Below are 16,540 nucleotides of genomic sequence, written 5' to 3' on the forward strand. Positions count from 1 at the left end.
TATTTCCTCAAGTTATTCACCTTTTGACACGTGAACTCAAGAATACCTCACTGTCTAGTCGTGCCATAACCCTTTGCACATAATCTAACACGGTGTCCTCTCGGAATAACTTTCTATATGACTGTACATGTTCCCCCCACCTGTTTATATTGTTTATACTGTATGCTGTTTACTTGTTACCCACCTGGCTGCTGCACAGCAAACCAAAAATAAATTCCTAGCATACGCAAGTATACCTGGCCAATAATGCTGATTCTGATAGAATTTGCTCTTAAACTACTCTCTGACATTATTGATAAGGAAGTGTAAGTGCCTCTGACATTTCAAGGTAAACATCACCAGACCATAAGACCTCTTCAAGCAGTCTAATCCTCTTGAATAATACTGATTTCTGCTTTTTAAAAGAAGTCTAATTGAATATATTTTCCCCAGGGAACAAATTTTTGAGCCTCCCAAAGATTAAGACCGGTAACATTAGGGGTTTCATTATGGGCAAGGTAGTCAGAAAGAGTTGATTCATTCTCCAATTTGTAGTATCATCGTGGAGGAGAGACTCAATAAGACACCAAGTCCAATGTCTTGGAGAGAAGTGTAGCAGAATCCGTCTCTGCAAGTCTGGGGCATGATTTTACCAGTTAGTCCAATGGAAGGGTCAGTGGGAACATGGAGGTGTCAAATAGATAATTGAATAGATAATCCAGACATGAATAAATTGAAGGTGAGAGAAGTCATGCTCCAAGAGTTGGGCAGCTGGTAAACATGAAAAACCCACCCAACTTGAAGGTATCTAGTTTTAAAAGAGCAAGGGAAATGATTGGAGGTATCGAGTGCAGGATGTAAAGTCCAATTAAGATTGAGAAGGTGACACCTTTCATCAAGGAGTCATGGTTAGGGCATGTATAAACATCTTGGCTTTTTTTCTCAATTTGTCACAACATATAAAAAACAGCTTAGCTGTTTTTCCAAATGTAGCAGGTAGATGGACTCTAAAAAAAAATTTGCAGCAGTAGAATTTGTATAAAGTAATAGATTAGAGAAGCTAATTTTTAGAAAAATCACAAAGCGTGACTTTTGCAGAGTCCAAGGTGTGCCAAGTTATGCCATACATTTCACAATAAAACCAAGATGTATGTGGACAAATCTGTGTGTAGCAGTGTTTGACAATGTTATGGACTATAACATATATGATATATGAAAGGGAGTCTCAAAGACTACAATTTGACCACACCTTAAAGGCCCCCATACACTGCGGCAACCTCTCTCCTTGGAGAAGTCCCCTCTTGAGCCGCCCAGGTAGGTCAGGATCTCATGAAATTGCAGAAATAGGGCCCAAATTGCAGGTAAATTGCATAGTGTATATGGGCCTTTAGACTTCACCTTTAGGCTAATGCTAAATAAAGCAGTACATGTTGAGTATCCCTTATCCAACTATCCATTATCCAAATTATTCAGAAAACCATACATTCCAGAAAGTGAAATATTTTTTAATTTTTTTTTTGCTAAAAGCACTACAGGGGACATCTGTAACAGCACTACTGAGGACATGATATGTAACTGGCACTAAATATGGGCAATAAAATTATTGCTTGGCATTTAAATTCAGTATCTGAGATTATACACAAACTTTGTTTCATGTTTTGAAACCTTGTTTTTTGCACAAATAAAATATATTTGTGTGTATTTTATGTGTAAGCTACCTCAAGATACATCATTGAAATATAAAAATATTCCGAAATACGGAATAATCCGTTATCCAAAATTCTTCTGGTCCCGAGCATTTTTGAAAAGGGATACTCAACCTGTAATGAAGTGACAATTGCATAGAGAGTAGGTTTTCTGTATCCTATGGTCCCGAGCATTTTTGATAAGGGATACTCAACCTGTAATGAAGTGACAATTGCATAGAGAGTAGGTTTTCTGTATCCTATCCACCCCATCAGCCCAGAGGGAGCAAAGCATTGTTGTGGACATTGAGGCATTGGGCATTGATAGAGAAATTATTAGAATGCCACCAAAAAAAGCCACCATGGTTGGACAAAGAAGTAAGGTCAGCTATCAACAATAAAACCAGAGCCTTTAAATTCTATAAAAATAACTTGAATGAGGAGGCGTTCGCAAAATACAAAGAATCAAACAAAACTTGTAAAGGGGTAATCAAAGCAGCTAAAATATTATATGAAGAGGGCATAGCCACTGAAAGCAAAACCAACCCAAAGAAGTTTTTTAAATACATAAATAGGAAACGTTTAATTAAGGAAAACATAGGCCCACTAACTGATACTAGTGGAAAAAGTGTTACTGAGGACAAGGGAAAAGCAAAACTGTTAAATGAGTTCTTCTCATCAGTATTTACTAAGGGAGAGCAGACTGTGGAACGTACATTTACCACAAACAGGACAAATAAGCCAGATCTCATTGTGGATTTCACACTGACGGAAATAATACTGAGGCTAAGCAAACTCAAAACAAATAAATCACCAGGGCCAGATGGGATTCATCCGAGGGTATTAATGGAATTAAGGGATGAACTAGCTACCCCCCTACATTATATCTTTAGCAAGTCACTATCGTCAGGTATAGTACCAAAAGATTGGAGAATAGCAGAGGTAGTGCCAATATTCAAAAAAGGAAGATCCCGCTAATTACAGACCCGTTAGTTTAACATCAATTGTGGGTAAACTATTTGAAGGATTTTTAAGGGATGGTATCCAGAAATATTTAGATCATCACCGTCTACTCAGTGCTAACCAACATGGGTTCGTAAAAAATCGTTCATGCCAAACTAATCTACTAGGGTTCTATGAAGAGGTTAGCAAAAACCTCGATAATGGAAATGCTGTAGATGTGATTTTCCTAGATTTCGCTAAAGCATTTGATACTGTCCCACACAAGAGATTGATTAATAAAATGGAGAACCTAGGATTGGGTGAAAATATCTGCAGATGGGTAGGGAATTGGCTATGTAATAGAGAACAAAGAGTGGTTGCGAATGGTGCCGTATCAGATATGATACCGGTACTAAGTGGAGTGCCCCAGGGTTCGGTTTTGGGGCCCATTTTGTTTAACATTTTTATTAACGATATTGGGATAGGGTTACTCAGCAATGTATCCATCTTTGCGGACGATACAAAACTTAGCAAAGTCATCAAATCATCAGAAGATGTCACCATGCTTCAAAATGATCTTGCAATTCTAGATGAGTGGGCAAAAAAATGGAAGATGAGGTTCAATGTAGATAAATGTAAGGTTATGCACCTTGGGAGACACAACCAGTGTGCAAGTTACAACCTTAGCGGAGAGGAACTGGGTAATTCCATACTTGAAAAGGATCTAGGAGTCCAAATAGACAGAAAACTAGGATGTAGTGCCCATTGTAATGTAGCTACAAAAAAGGCCAACAAAATTCTGGCATGTATTAAGAGGGGAATGGAAACTAGGGACTCAAAGGTAATTATGCCACTATATAAAGCATTGGTGAGACCTCACCTAGAGTACAGAGTACAGTTCTGGGCCCCACACTATAAAAAGGACTTCATAGAATTAGAAAAAGTCAAAAGGCGAGCAACAAAGCTTATTAGGGAAATGGAGAATTTAAGCTACAGGGAGAGATTAAGCAATTTGGGACTATTTACATTAGAAAAGAGACGTTTAAGGGGGGACATGCTCAACATGTACAAGTATATCAAGGGCCAATATAAGGAACTGTCACACACCCTCTTTTCTACTAGAAAGGAATCTAGGACGCGAGGGCATGAGTATAGATTAGAAGAAAAAAGATTTCATTCAGCTAGTAGAAAGAATTTCTTTACGGTCAGAACAGTCAAACTCTGGAACTCTCTTCCCAGAGAGGTGGTAACGGCTGGCTCATTAAATGCGTTCAAGGCAAAGTTGGACAAACATTTACTGGAGAAAAACATCCATGGGTACAAAAAAGAAATATAATTTGTCTGTAAAATACCAGAACCTACCAAATCAGCAATGGATATCTATACCAGGTTGAACTAGATGGACGCAAGTCTTTTTTCAGCCTTACCTACTATGTAACTAAGTGTACACAGACCTCTCATCTATATAAAATATGTATTGTGAACACTATAGTATGTGAAAGCATAAAAATAAGTGAAAAACAAAACATGGAGAACATGGAGGATTAATATCCAACCATACAGTATATTAAAAAACAACAAAAGCTTGTTCCATGAGGAAGTACAGTTAATCAAGCAGAAAATTTCAATGCCATATAATTACCCGGCCTTTCACATGATCTCCAATTTTTGAGAGAAGTAGTGCATTGGGACAGAGATGTGAGCTTTTATTTCTTTTATCATTTTTAAATCCTTGCCCAGAATCTCATTAGAAATGTTTGTCAGGTCGTAAATTAGTATACACTGAGTTAGACAGTATGAGGAGGATTCTGAGGTATTAAGAATGGGACCCTGCTAACAAGCAATGGGTTTGAAGAAAAGGCATAATGTCTAATTGAGAGAAGTCATCCCTAGGATGAGCTTTGTCTGTTTTCTGATCAGATATCTTGTTTCTGACCATATTTAGAGAGAATGGTTGGGGTAAGCGTAAAGTGGTAAGATGGGACGGATGGTGGTGTAATGATGTAACATTGAAAGGCTATGATTGAGCACATTGCAGAACGAATGGACACATTGCCATACATGGTTGCCAAGGAGGCAATATACTGTAGTAGGTTAATGGTGTATATATAGGGCAGTCTGCAAGGAAACTGTAATACAGTACATCGAAGTTGCAAGCAAAAAAAAAATGTTATGTCTATTACTGGCACTGGTCACTGGATGGTGGCATTGTATCAATAAATACAAAATTAAAACAATGTAAATAAAGGGCAAATTTTATAATGCCCCTAAAAAAATGAACTCCCTGATTATCAATTACTGAGGCTACACAGTGGTTATTGTTAGAGCAGGTGCGTAGAGCAGTATGGTCCACTTAACCGAGGACTAGGACCCTAATAACACTACTGTTCACTCTAGGTCTCTGTTGCAGGTCCCGTTTTTTGCTAACTTTTAAATGCACCCTGTCCTTATTTGTGCTGTTTAGTCGCCCTTCCGCTGCCCGTCGTGCTGAGAGTCCTGCTCCTCTCAACCCTTCGGTGTCCCCATCATCACGGCGCCTCTGTAGCTGCGAGTGTATGAGAACGGATCGCAGTTGCACAGGCTTCCCCCCCACCCCTCCTGCGGCTCTCGGCCATTTCAAATGCTGCGTGGCTCCTGAGCCAATCAGAGCTCGCTTACCGGCAGCCGCGAGCTCTGACTAGTTGACGCTCCATATTTTAAATGACCGAGAGCCACTGGACGGGTGAGGGAAGCCTGCGGTGCTGTGATCCACTCTCATACTTAGGGCCAAATGTATTAAGCTTCAAAAAGTGATAAAATGTAGAGTGATAAACAACCAACCAATCCGCTCTTAAATGCTGTGTTACAGGATGGGTTTGAAAAATGACAGGTAGGAGCGGATTGGTTAGTTGTTTATCACTCTCCATTTTATCATTTTTGAAGCTTGATGCATCTGGCCCTCAGTGGTGGAGGCGAAGGCCGGACCCTGACTACAGGGGTGAGTCTCTGCACTACAGGGGGCATTAGGCAGCTGCACCACCATTACAGGGGGCATTGAGTAGTGGCACCACCACTACAGGGGCATTAAGCAGTGGCACCACACTACAGGGGGCATTAAGCAGCCGCACCACCACTACAGCTGGCATTAGGCAGAGGCAGCGCCACTACAGGGTGCATTAAGCAGCATCAGCACCACAACTACAGAGTGCATTAAGCCGCGTCAAGCACCACCACTACAGGCGGCGTTAAGCGGCATCAGCACTACAGGGGACATTAAGCAGCAGCAATATAGGGGGCATAATGTGACCACGCCCCAAGTGAGCGATATCAGTACCACGAAGAAAATATCTCTTCTAGCACCACTGCATAGAACACACACTACATGCCCGCTGATGAGCGATTTGTGCATTCTGTCAGTAATGCGCCTGTTTATCAGGCACACACAGATAAATCTGGCAGCCTTAAATTAGGATACATATTATAGGTGGTTTTAAATGTAAACAAACTGGTTGTCTTGTACTTTTCTGCATTGAGGCAGGTCAGCTATTCCAGGTGCCCCCCATCTAACCCTTGGAGGGGAGGGGGGCACCCACTCGGTGGGCAGCATCCTGCCCTAAAAAAATCAGTGTACACGAACACAAACCTTAAAGTTAGAGAAGTGAGGTTACCCATATGGATGATCAAGGCTGGGGTCACTGGGAGAGGGAGACTAATTCACTTACCAATAGTGAGATTGTCCTAGCAGTGTTAGAAAGGGATGAGCACCTCATGCTGGTCTCCGGTTTCCAGGGTGCCCAGAGGAGCAAGATGCAGGCAGAATGTGGTAGCTCTGTAATGATGGCTGTTCAACCTGCCCTGTCGACTGCATCATCAGGTCCTGCAGTGAGTAGGAGGGAGATAGGCCAGGAAGGAGATAGTAAGCAGCGATAAGATGCCGTCATGTTCCCCTTGGAGCTATTGCAGGTGGAGTGCCTGTATGGGGAGCACAGGACGGCACTGCAGTATGATCACAGAGCCTGCACAATGTGAGGTGATGTCAGCAGGGTCAGCCATGTTATGGGCACAAGTGGGGGTGTACACAGCTGAAAGATGGATCACTGCATCGTGGCCCAAAGTTTCTGGAGCACCTGCTCCAGAATTAACACCCTGGCATGTCAAGGCAGCGAGTGGCCAGGGAGGGTGAGCAGGCACCTTGTTGAACATGAAAAGTGTTATTTTGGTAGGGCATAGTTGTCTACCCTCTTGAATCCTGCAGACTAAGGAGTGTCTTTTCATGGACATTAATTTACTATAGTCATTGTGATTTGCTGTAGCTGCTCAGGAGTCCCTGGTGACAACTCTCATTATTCCCCATTGTGTCAACCCCTGACAAGAGAGAAAGCCAGCAACACCTGATCACACACAGGTGTGCACTCACCCATAGGATATGCATACCTCCCAACATTTCAGCTGGCTATCGTGGGACAGGACGCGCACCGGAGGCGTGTGGCGAATTTTTGGGGGCGTGGTCCGCCGCGGTGGGGTCATTCCCAGCAGCCCTGTAAGCTGCTGGCCAGCCCCTCTGCTTGAAAGAATAGACGCTGTGCACATTCACGGACTACAGGGGGTGGACTCCCAACTTCCCCCTCCGCGGGACACTGCCGGCTGCGGGAGGGACGTAGGAACGTCCCCAAATACTGGGACGTTCCCGCGATAAGCGGGACAGTTGGGAGGCATGGATATGCTGCCACTGCTAGCACGTTGTGACTGACTTTAGCTGTGTGCACTCACACTCAGATTTATCTGTCCAATCTGTCTTGTAAGGTGTGGGAGCCAATAAGTCTACCATTTGCTTCCAAGCACTGGAAAATGGATAAAAACAATTGTATGAATTTGTTAACTCCAACAGCTTTAACCAATTAGTCTGAATTACTGTTTGTATTTTTTGTTTCAGGAGAGCAAATGGTTAATTCCATATGGTCCCATACAGTATTGGATTTTTGTTTCCACCAAACAGATTGGACAGAAATTTCTTGTACCCAGCGGAACCATAAACTATGGGGTCGATCCTATTAACCCCGAAGTGTGCGGATGATCAATGTGGCTTTTTGACAGGCCAAATTCACTAAAAAGTGCTCGCACCTCCATCTGCGAATTCAACCCTGCGAAGTTAGGGTTAATTCAGGTGCCGTTTTTAGCGTTAAAACAACACCCAAATGGCAACTTGCACTCTTGGGGGGTAATAGGATCAACCCCCATGTGTTGGTGTGCATACATACATGCATACATACACATATGTGTGTGTGTGTGTGTGTGCACACACACAGTGGGAAGCTTTTAATATACGAGAGAGCAGTTCCGGGTCCCAAATTATTATTAAATAACACTCACTTTTTAGTAGCAGCATTTTTGGTACTTGTGTATTATCTGGGCGCCCATCACATCACATGCCACCAATTAAGGGATGCAATGGGACCCGATTTCTGGGCGCACAGACTCGCACTGTGCGATAAAATATCGCATTGCATGCCATTAGAAATAGCATGCGATGCAATATTAAATTGTACAGGCACCCTGATGGGTGATTACGATGTTAAATGCACCCCCATTGTTAACGCCACCCCCACTATCAATGGCCACCCGAAGCGTGGCGAGCGAAGCGGTACGCGTCCTCCGACCTTTTCATACCCCCACTATCCATGTCAGCGTGGAGTTTATTTTAGATAGCGTGGCGAGCGGATGCGGATTACATGTGAAGTAATACGCGTCCCCTTGCGGGGCTCGCTGCGCTCGCCACGCTTCGGGCTCCGTTGCGCCTTACGCTCGCCACACTATCTAAAATCAACTCCACGCAGACGTGAATAGTGGGGTTATGAAAAGGTCGTAGGACTTGTACCACCGCCCCTCGCGGGCTCGATGCGCTCGCCACGCCTTGGGTGGCCGTTGATAGTGGGGGTGGCGTTAACAAAAGGAGTGCATTTAACATAGTAATCACACATCAGGGTGCCTGTACAATAAAAAATCGGGTCCAATTTGGTCACATCGTATCGCATGCAATGCGACTAAAACTATGTCATACGATGGAAATCTTGGGCGCCCAGATAACACACCGCTTGAAAACCCGCTTTTTACTTGAAAAAAAAACATTAAAAGTCCATAAAATCAAAATTACATTTTTGCCATTTCAACCACAATTAATTGGTATGTATGTTTGTATTTTATTTTTTTCCTGCTACATACAGTAAGTTGGTCCTTTGGTGGTGTGTTTAGTTAAAAAAAAAAAAAAACAGTTTATCCTTTAAATAGTGGACAGTATAGATTACAATCAATACTTGTTTCACTCTTTTTCTTTTAGAAATACACAACTAGCATGGATTTTGTGAGAAAGTTCGAGCGACAGTGTGGGTCACAAGCAAGTGTAAAGAGATTACGGGCTCATCCCTCTTACCACAGTTTTAATAACAGGTGGAATTTGCCCGTGTATTTCCAGATAAGGTAAATATTTGGCTTGTCATTTTCCAAACTTTCAGGTCAAAATCCTCTATCAGGGTTTATCTAGGCACAGCATTTTCATATAAAGAGCCTTGATAAACCAATTTCCTAATGCTTAATCGTTTATTACATTTTTTATTTTTCAGAGAAATTATTACATGTCTGTCTAGTTATAAGCAAGGACCACTGAATAGGCGGTACTTGTGTAATAGCACGGCGCCCGTTACGTAGTTAGCGTAGCGTCCCTGTCAGAATCAGGGTAGTGTTCGTGCGGTTAGGGTAGTCAGCCTGGAGCAAAAACAGGGTTTTGCCAATCGCACTGTAAAATTTGTTATGACCCCTTTATCTCAATTGATCAAATAATTGTAGTGGGGTGTGCTGCCACTTAGACAGTAAATAAGCAGTATTTATTTGTAAAGAGAAAAGACTGTCATAGATGTGGCGCACCTCTAGATCAAGGACCAATCATGTCCAAAATATAACTTTTAATTTTTATTCATCACTAAAACCGCGACATATAAAAACAGTTCCCATAAGAGGTAAAGAAGTAGACAGAAATATTAAAAAGGGGATAAAAATCCTCTTATAGTGATCCCCAATGTCCGAATTCCCTATAGTGAATTGATCAGATACGTCTTATCGTGTGTATAATGGGCCCCATACATCAGCAATCACAATTAATGGATTTCCAGATCGAGGGATTTTTTGGCCAGATAAATGGATTTTACAATCTATCTGACTTTGCCCACACATTACAGATTTATTTCAGTGATCGGCAAATTTTTCATCTTCATATCTGGAAATTGCCCAATCGATTGTCATTTCAGCTGTTCATAATGTAAATAGATGAAGAAGATGAATTGGGAATGCCCACACATATAAAAAAGATCCGCAGATAATACCAGATTATTAAGCATGTTTAAAAAGCTGATTAAGCAATCGATTGGCAATTTTGATTGGGATTGGGAGCCCACGCATCTAAAATAAATTGTGGCAATCATCTCCATATCTGAAAATTGTCACAATTAATTGCTGATGTATGGGGCCCTTAACAGTATGTATCCACTATGTGTGGTAGAACAATTCAGTTGCAATTTCACTCAATAGTAACTGTTGCTAATATATCTGTTTTTTTTAGCAACAGTTGTTAGTAAGTCTGAATGTCCAGCAATTGGGCGGATATAAGAAAGCAGCCTGTTGTATATCAGAATAATTCTATGGCCAGTGCGTATCTGGTGCTGCCTACAGTCTGCTCCAATTTTATGCAATGGAAAGCACAGAAATGTGTTATGTATTGACAGGTTCCAGGATTGGAGGGGAGATCGTGGTCAGAGTGTAACACCGCGTCTCTCACTCCACAAACCCTGTTTTTCACACCCTGTCTGACAGGAGGAAACACCGGCTCAATGCTAGTATCGCCATGTTCTCACACTCCAGTCTCAGGGACCGTGGTCTGATTAGTTGCCACGGTTCCTGACTGTGCTGACGGGCACCGGTGTGACGCTGCAACTCTCACCCTTCTCGACCTGTCTCGCGCACCGTTCCAAACACTGCGCCACAGAGAGGGACACGCCGGTTCTGTGCTCTATCTGCACCACCGCAATGTATCTACACCGGATTCCGAGGAGATCGTAGTCAGGGTCTGACCCCACGGCTCCTATCCGGTGTGCTCCCTATTTGGCGGATAGTTGTGCGCTCTGATACATCAATCAAAATACATTTCAGGGGGAAGGGACTTTGGAAATTTTTACACACTAAGTGTGTCTGGTCAATGTGCGTGTCGCTACCAGCTTCATCATGACCAGCGTATTCAGCATCCCTGTCAGAAGTAGCGTAGAGTTCCCGCAGCCAGCATAGTCAGTCAGCATTACGCAGTTACCGTAGTCAGTCAGAGATGAAGGTGAAGTGACTGTGGCTGTATTATTTATGACGCTTGTATAAGCACCTTGTTAATTAGGAATGGCTGCAGAACCTCTCACGAAGTTTAACATGCCGCAGACAGAGGAGGAGTCAGTGGCATTTTTCCAACGGCACCATTTGCTGCCACGGACACAAACCTGTGTTAATGGCCACCCAATGCGCTTGAATATGAAGAAGTTAATGTGGCGCTGCCACATTAAAACGAGCCAAAAGAAGGTCGGTCTGCGGCACATTGGTTTCCGGGCTGTCGTATCCCATTTCTTACCCTCATTTGTGTTATATTTTCCTAGGCAGAGGAGCTCACACGCATATCTTTTTGTGAGTGACAAATTAAGTTGTCAAACAAAACCACTGTGCTGTATAATAACCTTATGCAGGAGGCCTGCACCATGGATTTAATGTAACTATGTAACTATGGACGCTTGCTGCCTCAACAGTGGTTGTTTGGAGGCATATCCAGAGACACCGGTGAGTGTTTTAGAACGCCTGTGGACAGACGTGACGCCAGCACCCTGATGGCCGCCATCACCAAATATATAGAACTGGGGACGACTATATATTAGGATTGCTGGCGTGCATATAACACTCAACAGCTGGAGCAGACAAGGTACCAACATGCAGGCAGGGTACCACCATGCACGGGTAATGCCCTAACTCTGCTCCCAAAGGCTGACAAAGCAGACGACACAGATGCAGACACAACTGCTTCAACTTCAGCTGCAGTTTCCGTGAATGCAGAAACTGAAGAATAACAGTTTTATTATTTTCTTTGTCTTGTTATTTCACATTATTGTACTTTTGTTAAGTGGTTTTTCTTCTTTATTATGCATTAGAATCCAGTTATCAGTTATCACATGTCGTCATTACTGTCTCTGATGTATAATATGGCAGGTGTGAATGTGTTCCTGAAACACCCCCACTATCCATGCCAGCATGAAGCGTGGTGAGGGGAAGCGTTACGCGTCCTCCAGAACTGTTTATACCCCCACTATCCACGTCAGCGTGGAGTTGATATTATAAAGTGTGGTGAGCGCTGCGAGCCGCCGATGTGAATAGTGGGGGTATGAACAGGTCCGGAGGATGCATACCGCGTCCCCTCGTGGGGCTCGCTGCGCTTGCCACACTTCGAGCTGGCGTGGATAGTGGGGGTTTGAAAAGGAGGCATATGTAACACGGAGCACTTGCAAATGCCTCCTTTATTGTGCATAAGACGCACTTGCTCACGCATACCCCCTTTGTGCACAAGACGCATGTGATATCGAACCCCCTAACCCTGTTTCCCTAAAGCGGACACGGACAGGGTTGCCGTACCCTCCCGCAATAATTACTGAGACGCAGGAGCGTCTGAGATGCACCTGCGTCTCAGACAGCTGGAGCGCCTCTTCGCCGGCGCCCGCATGATCTCCTCTCCACCTGCACAGGGGATCTGGCGGTTACCGGCGCTGTGTGAGAGGCACTCAATAGGCCTGCCGGGGACAGAGCCATGGACTCCGGGGACAGAGATGGGCTGCCGTGGAATAACTACACTAGGCAACCGTTGGCCTGTCACTACGCTAACTATGCTAAGCAGCCGTTCGGCTGCCGTGGAGTCACTACGCTAGGGAGCCGTTGGGCTATGCTGACATCGCAGCTTAGCCTACGCTGAAAATGTAGCATAGCCGAGCACCGTGCTATTACACAAGTACCGAATAGGCTTATATTCAGCACATTGTATAATATATATGTTTTATTATTGGTAGTTTCAAACAGGAGGTATTTTAAGGACAGATTCACTTCACATTTTTCCAACCTCAACTGTGACCATTTCACTACACAGTTATAAACCGTATATATGCTGTACGTCCATCTGTCTTTATCATTATTATGTCTGTATGAAATATTTGGATTGGTTACCAAACTGTACATTTCCATAAGGAAAATTTAAATTGTTGAAATTATATTTTGTTGATGTTTTCTTAAGGTGCCCAAACACAAAATATGTGCTGCAAATACGTTTTGAACATGTGATTTGCGTGCAATGCGATCTAGGTCAAAACACATGCAATTATTGCACCGTGGACCTTTAGACTTCCATTTACTCGATATGCTCACCCTGTTGTATGCAGGTACAAGTTGAGTATCCCTTATGCAAATATGGGGAAATGATATGTAACTGCCACTAAATTATGTGCAAGAAAATGATTGCTTGGTATTCAAATTCAGTATTTTACACACACTTTATTTCATGTTTTAAAACCTTGTTTCATGCACAACTAAAATAAACTTGTGTATATTCCATGTGTTTAATGTGCTTATACCACATAAATGCAAGATGCCTCATTGAAATATAAAAATATTTCAAAATACAGAATAATCTGTTATCCAAAATGCTTCTGGTCCTGAGCATTTTTGATAAGGAATACTCAACCTGCAGTAATAAATGTATTTATATATTGTAGCTCCCTTCCTCCAATAGGACTCAAGGTCCTTAGCAGATAGAATGATCAAAATACAGTACCAAAATAATGAAGTACACAAAAGCTTTTCATAAAAAAACAGAGCGTTGGAAATACTGAAGGGTCAATTAAGAAAAATGCTTGAATAAACTGGATAGTATTGAGTATGACTGTAATGGAAAGAAACTGCACTGAAATTAGTGGTGTTAAGTTGCTGTAAGGTTCCCTTAACCATTCAAAATCAGTAGAATAAATCAATTGTTCACAATTCAATTAAACTTAATATAGTTTTTTTTTCTAACATTGTTTATTTAGTCAGAGATTTTCAGTTTACAGATGGAACCGCTCTTTTCATTTCCGCCAGCAAGCCAGACACTCGGTTCACATTAGCCGACGGGCCTCGGTAAATGGCACACCGGAGCCCGGCTTAATGAGAGGCTCCAACTGTAGTTTTAGTCTGCCACTTTCCTAAAATTTGCCAAAATTAAATGTCACATTCTAGTCAATTTTTTTTATTTCATCTTAGCCCAGTTTTAGTCAGTAGATCTTGATGAACATTTTATGTAATGGATTTTGCTGAAGATCATTTCTCTATCATTCCTTTAACTACTGTGTACAGTATACCTTTCACTATGTATTTAGTAATCTAGGTATCAAACAAGTGCAAGAAAATGCTATTTCCTTCACAGCAGGTCATTTATTTAATGCAAAGACCAATTCAAGAATACAACTTTTTTTTATTATTATTTTTTATTTCAATAAGTTCAGAAAAATGCAACCTGCCTGATACAAGTAAGTAGTACAGTACTAGTCTACTGCAAAATAAAATGAAGCTGTGAGGATGCATATTATAATATATAGCTTTTTAGCTAAAGTGAACTAATTACTTAGCCACATAAACTGAGTGATTCTCATGACAAAGATTTTTTTCGCTGCCACAGTGCAAGTAAGCAATTCTAGGACCAGAGAGGATGGTTAAAACTGTATAAAATACAGTCTTATTAATTAAATAATCCAAAAAATCAGTCTCTCAAAAATGTGGTGCCCTGACAAAAATGATGCAGTATGGAGCACTTACGAAATATCAAAAATGGCCTAACTAATCACAGTGTCCCTAGGCACTTTAATACTTTTCATAATTTTCTAAATTCGAGCTATTGAGCATGTGCCGCCTCCAGTACATGGGGGGGATAGAGACAAGTTGCTCATTAGACGTGAGACCCATTGGATTATTACACTTAATACACTGGTGCCTTTTGGATTGAATGAGGGCTTTGAAGTTACACCTTTTATCAACCAATAGACTGCAGCTATACGATATATCTTGCTCCAGGTGTTATCTATATTGTTCTTTTCATATTTTATCATTTTTTACTGCAAATAAGTTTTTTATGATTGATCGATTGTATTCGATATTTTTAAAAAATATATATTTTTTATTTGTGTATATTAATGTTTGATATGTATTGTGTACAGTATTTGTGGCATCGGTGTTTGGTTGCCACATACTGTTATGTTGTTGCTTTTTGTTGCAAACTGCTATTGGTTTGTTTAAATGTACATTGTACCGGCGGGTGACGTCATCCGTTTTGTAAGAAGCTCATTGGAGGTTCTGCCTGTTAAATTGCACTCGGGTATTCACAGAGCCACGCCCTCTGACGAAGTCCCTGACGAAACGCGTTAGGGCGTGGCCTGTGATACCCACGTCTTGTCATACCCTGCCTCCAACCTGGTGTCTGCCTCCCTGACGAGTGGTTAGGAGTCCCGGCACCGCAATCCAGCGTGTGCGGTATCCCTCCCATCGGTGGTGGTGAGCATTTCATCAGGAGCTGTGTGCCCCAGGTATTTGTTAACATCTTGTGGTAACCAGCCCACAGCAGTTTTTTATATGGTACGAGCAACTGCTTTTATCTGTGTTGGAGTGTGTATGCTCTATTAAATATCATTTACATGCACTATGGAGCGCCCCTTTGTTCTCTGTGTTTTCTAGAAATTCATTCATCCTGACCCTGGATGCCATATTTATTCAAAGGGAGCTGCAGGTCTGATTGTGGACTTTGGTGACTTTTATTTGGAATTCCTATTAAGGATTATTTGCTGGACCAAATTTGGACTCTACATATTGAGCGCAGCTCACAATTACTTTTTTCCATATATATATATATATATATATATATATATATATATATATATATATATATATATATATATATATATATATATATATATATATATATATATATATACACATACAATCGAGTAGATTCGGCACTCTCAACCTCCTGATTGAACTGCCCCGGGTGCCTTCTATGATGATTGATAGCCAGGTAGAAGAAACAGAAGTCACTCCAGAGGTCTTTTTTTATAGAATTTACTGTATTCAAGGTAAGAACTTCACATGGGTCAACCTAATTGACCTAACCTTAATGATAGGCCACAAAACTGTGAGGGCCCGCTGAACCACAGGGCTTGAGGTGGTAAATTCCTGTTTCCAGGGTACCAGCAATCAACGGGGGTGGCAGCGGTAGCAGCATTTATACGTAAGAATAACATCATGGAAGTAGATAATGCACTGTTTCTTCAGCTACTGACTTTGACGCTGGAAAGGAATTATTTTCTATACAATGGTTCCTATTACCAACAAACCGGGGGGGGGGGGGGTGGGTGCTATGGGGAGCCCGGTAGCCCCCAGCTTTGCGAACATTTTTATGTTCGCAGAGGAAAATGAGAAATTCTTATCAAACGATCAAATCAGTCAATATATCCTAATGTACTGTCGCTTTATTGACGACCTGTTTTGTTTGTGGACCAGCCCTCCACAGATATTGGAAGATCACATCGCTTTCATCAATTCAAGTGGGAGCTCTATAAAATACACTGTAAATATGCAAGCAGAATCAATCAGTTACCTAGATGTCAAAGTTATCTTGAAGAATGGACAGATTCACACCGAGGTATTTACAAAACCCACAAATCGTAATACCCTTCTACTGGCGTCTAGTCACCATCCGAGACCCCTCAAAAAAGGGTAACCCAAATCACAACTGATACGGGTGGCCCGCATTTCAAGCTCTCCATAATCCGCACGGGCCAGTACTAATGCAGTGGTACAAAAATTCGCCAGCAGGG

General features: G+C 42.0%; 1 protein-coding gene across 2 annotated transcripts in view; it reads left to right on the plus strand.

The window, feature by feature from the left end:
* Nucleotides 1–16,540, plus strand: part of COG2 (component of oligomeric golgi complex 2) — a 265,347-nt gene that overhangs the window by 166,897 nt on the left and 81,910 nt on the right. For both annotated transcript variants that reach the window (XM_083176425.1, XM_083176427.1), the window contains one exon: nt 8,920–9,059. In XM_083176425.1, the coding sequence (XP_083032551.1) occupies nt 8,920–9,059 (140 nt within the window). The remainder of the gene's footprint in view (nt 1–8,919; nt 9,060–16,540) is intronic.

The sequence above is a fragment of the Crinia signifera genome, chromosome 3 (assembly GCF_055691185.1).
Source record: "Crinia signifera chromosome 3, ASM5569118v1, whole genome shotgun sequence".
Lineage (NCBI taxonomy): Eukaryota > Metazoa > Chordata > Amphibia > Anura > Myobatrachidae > Crinia > Crinia signifera.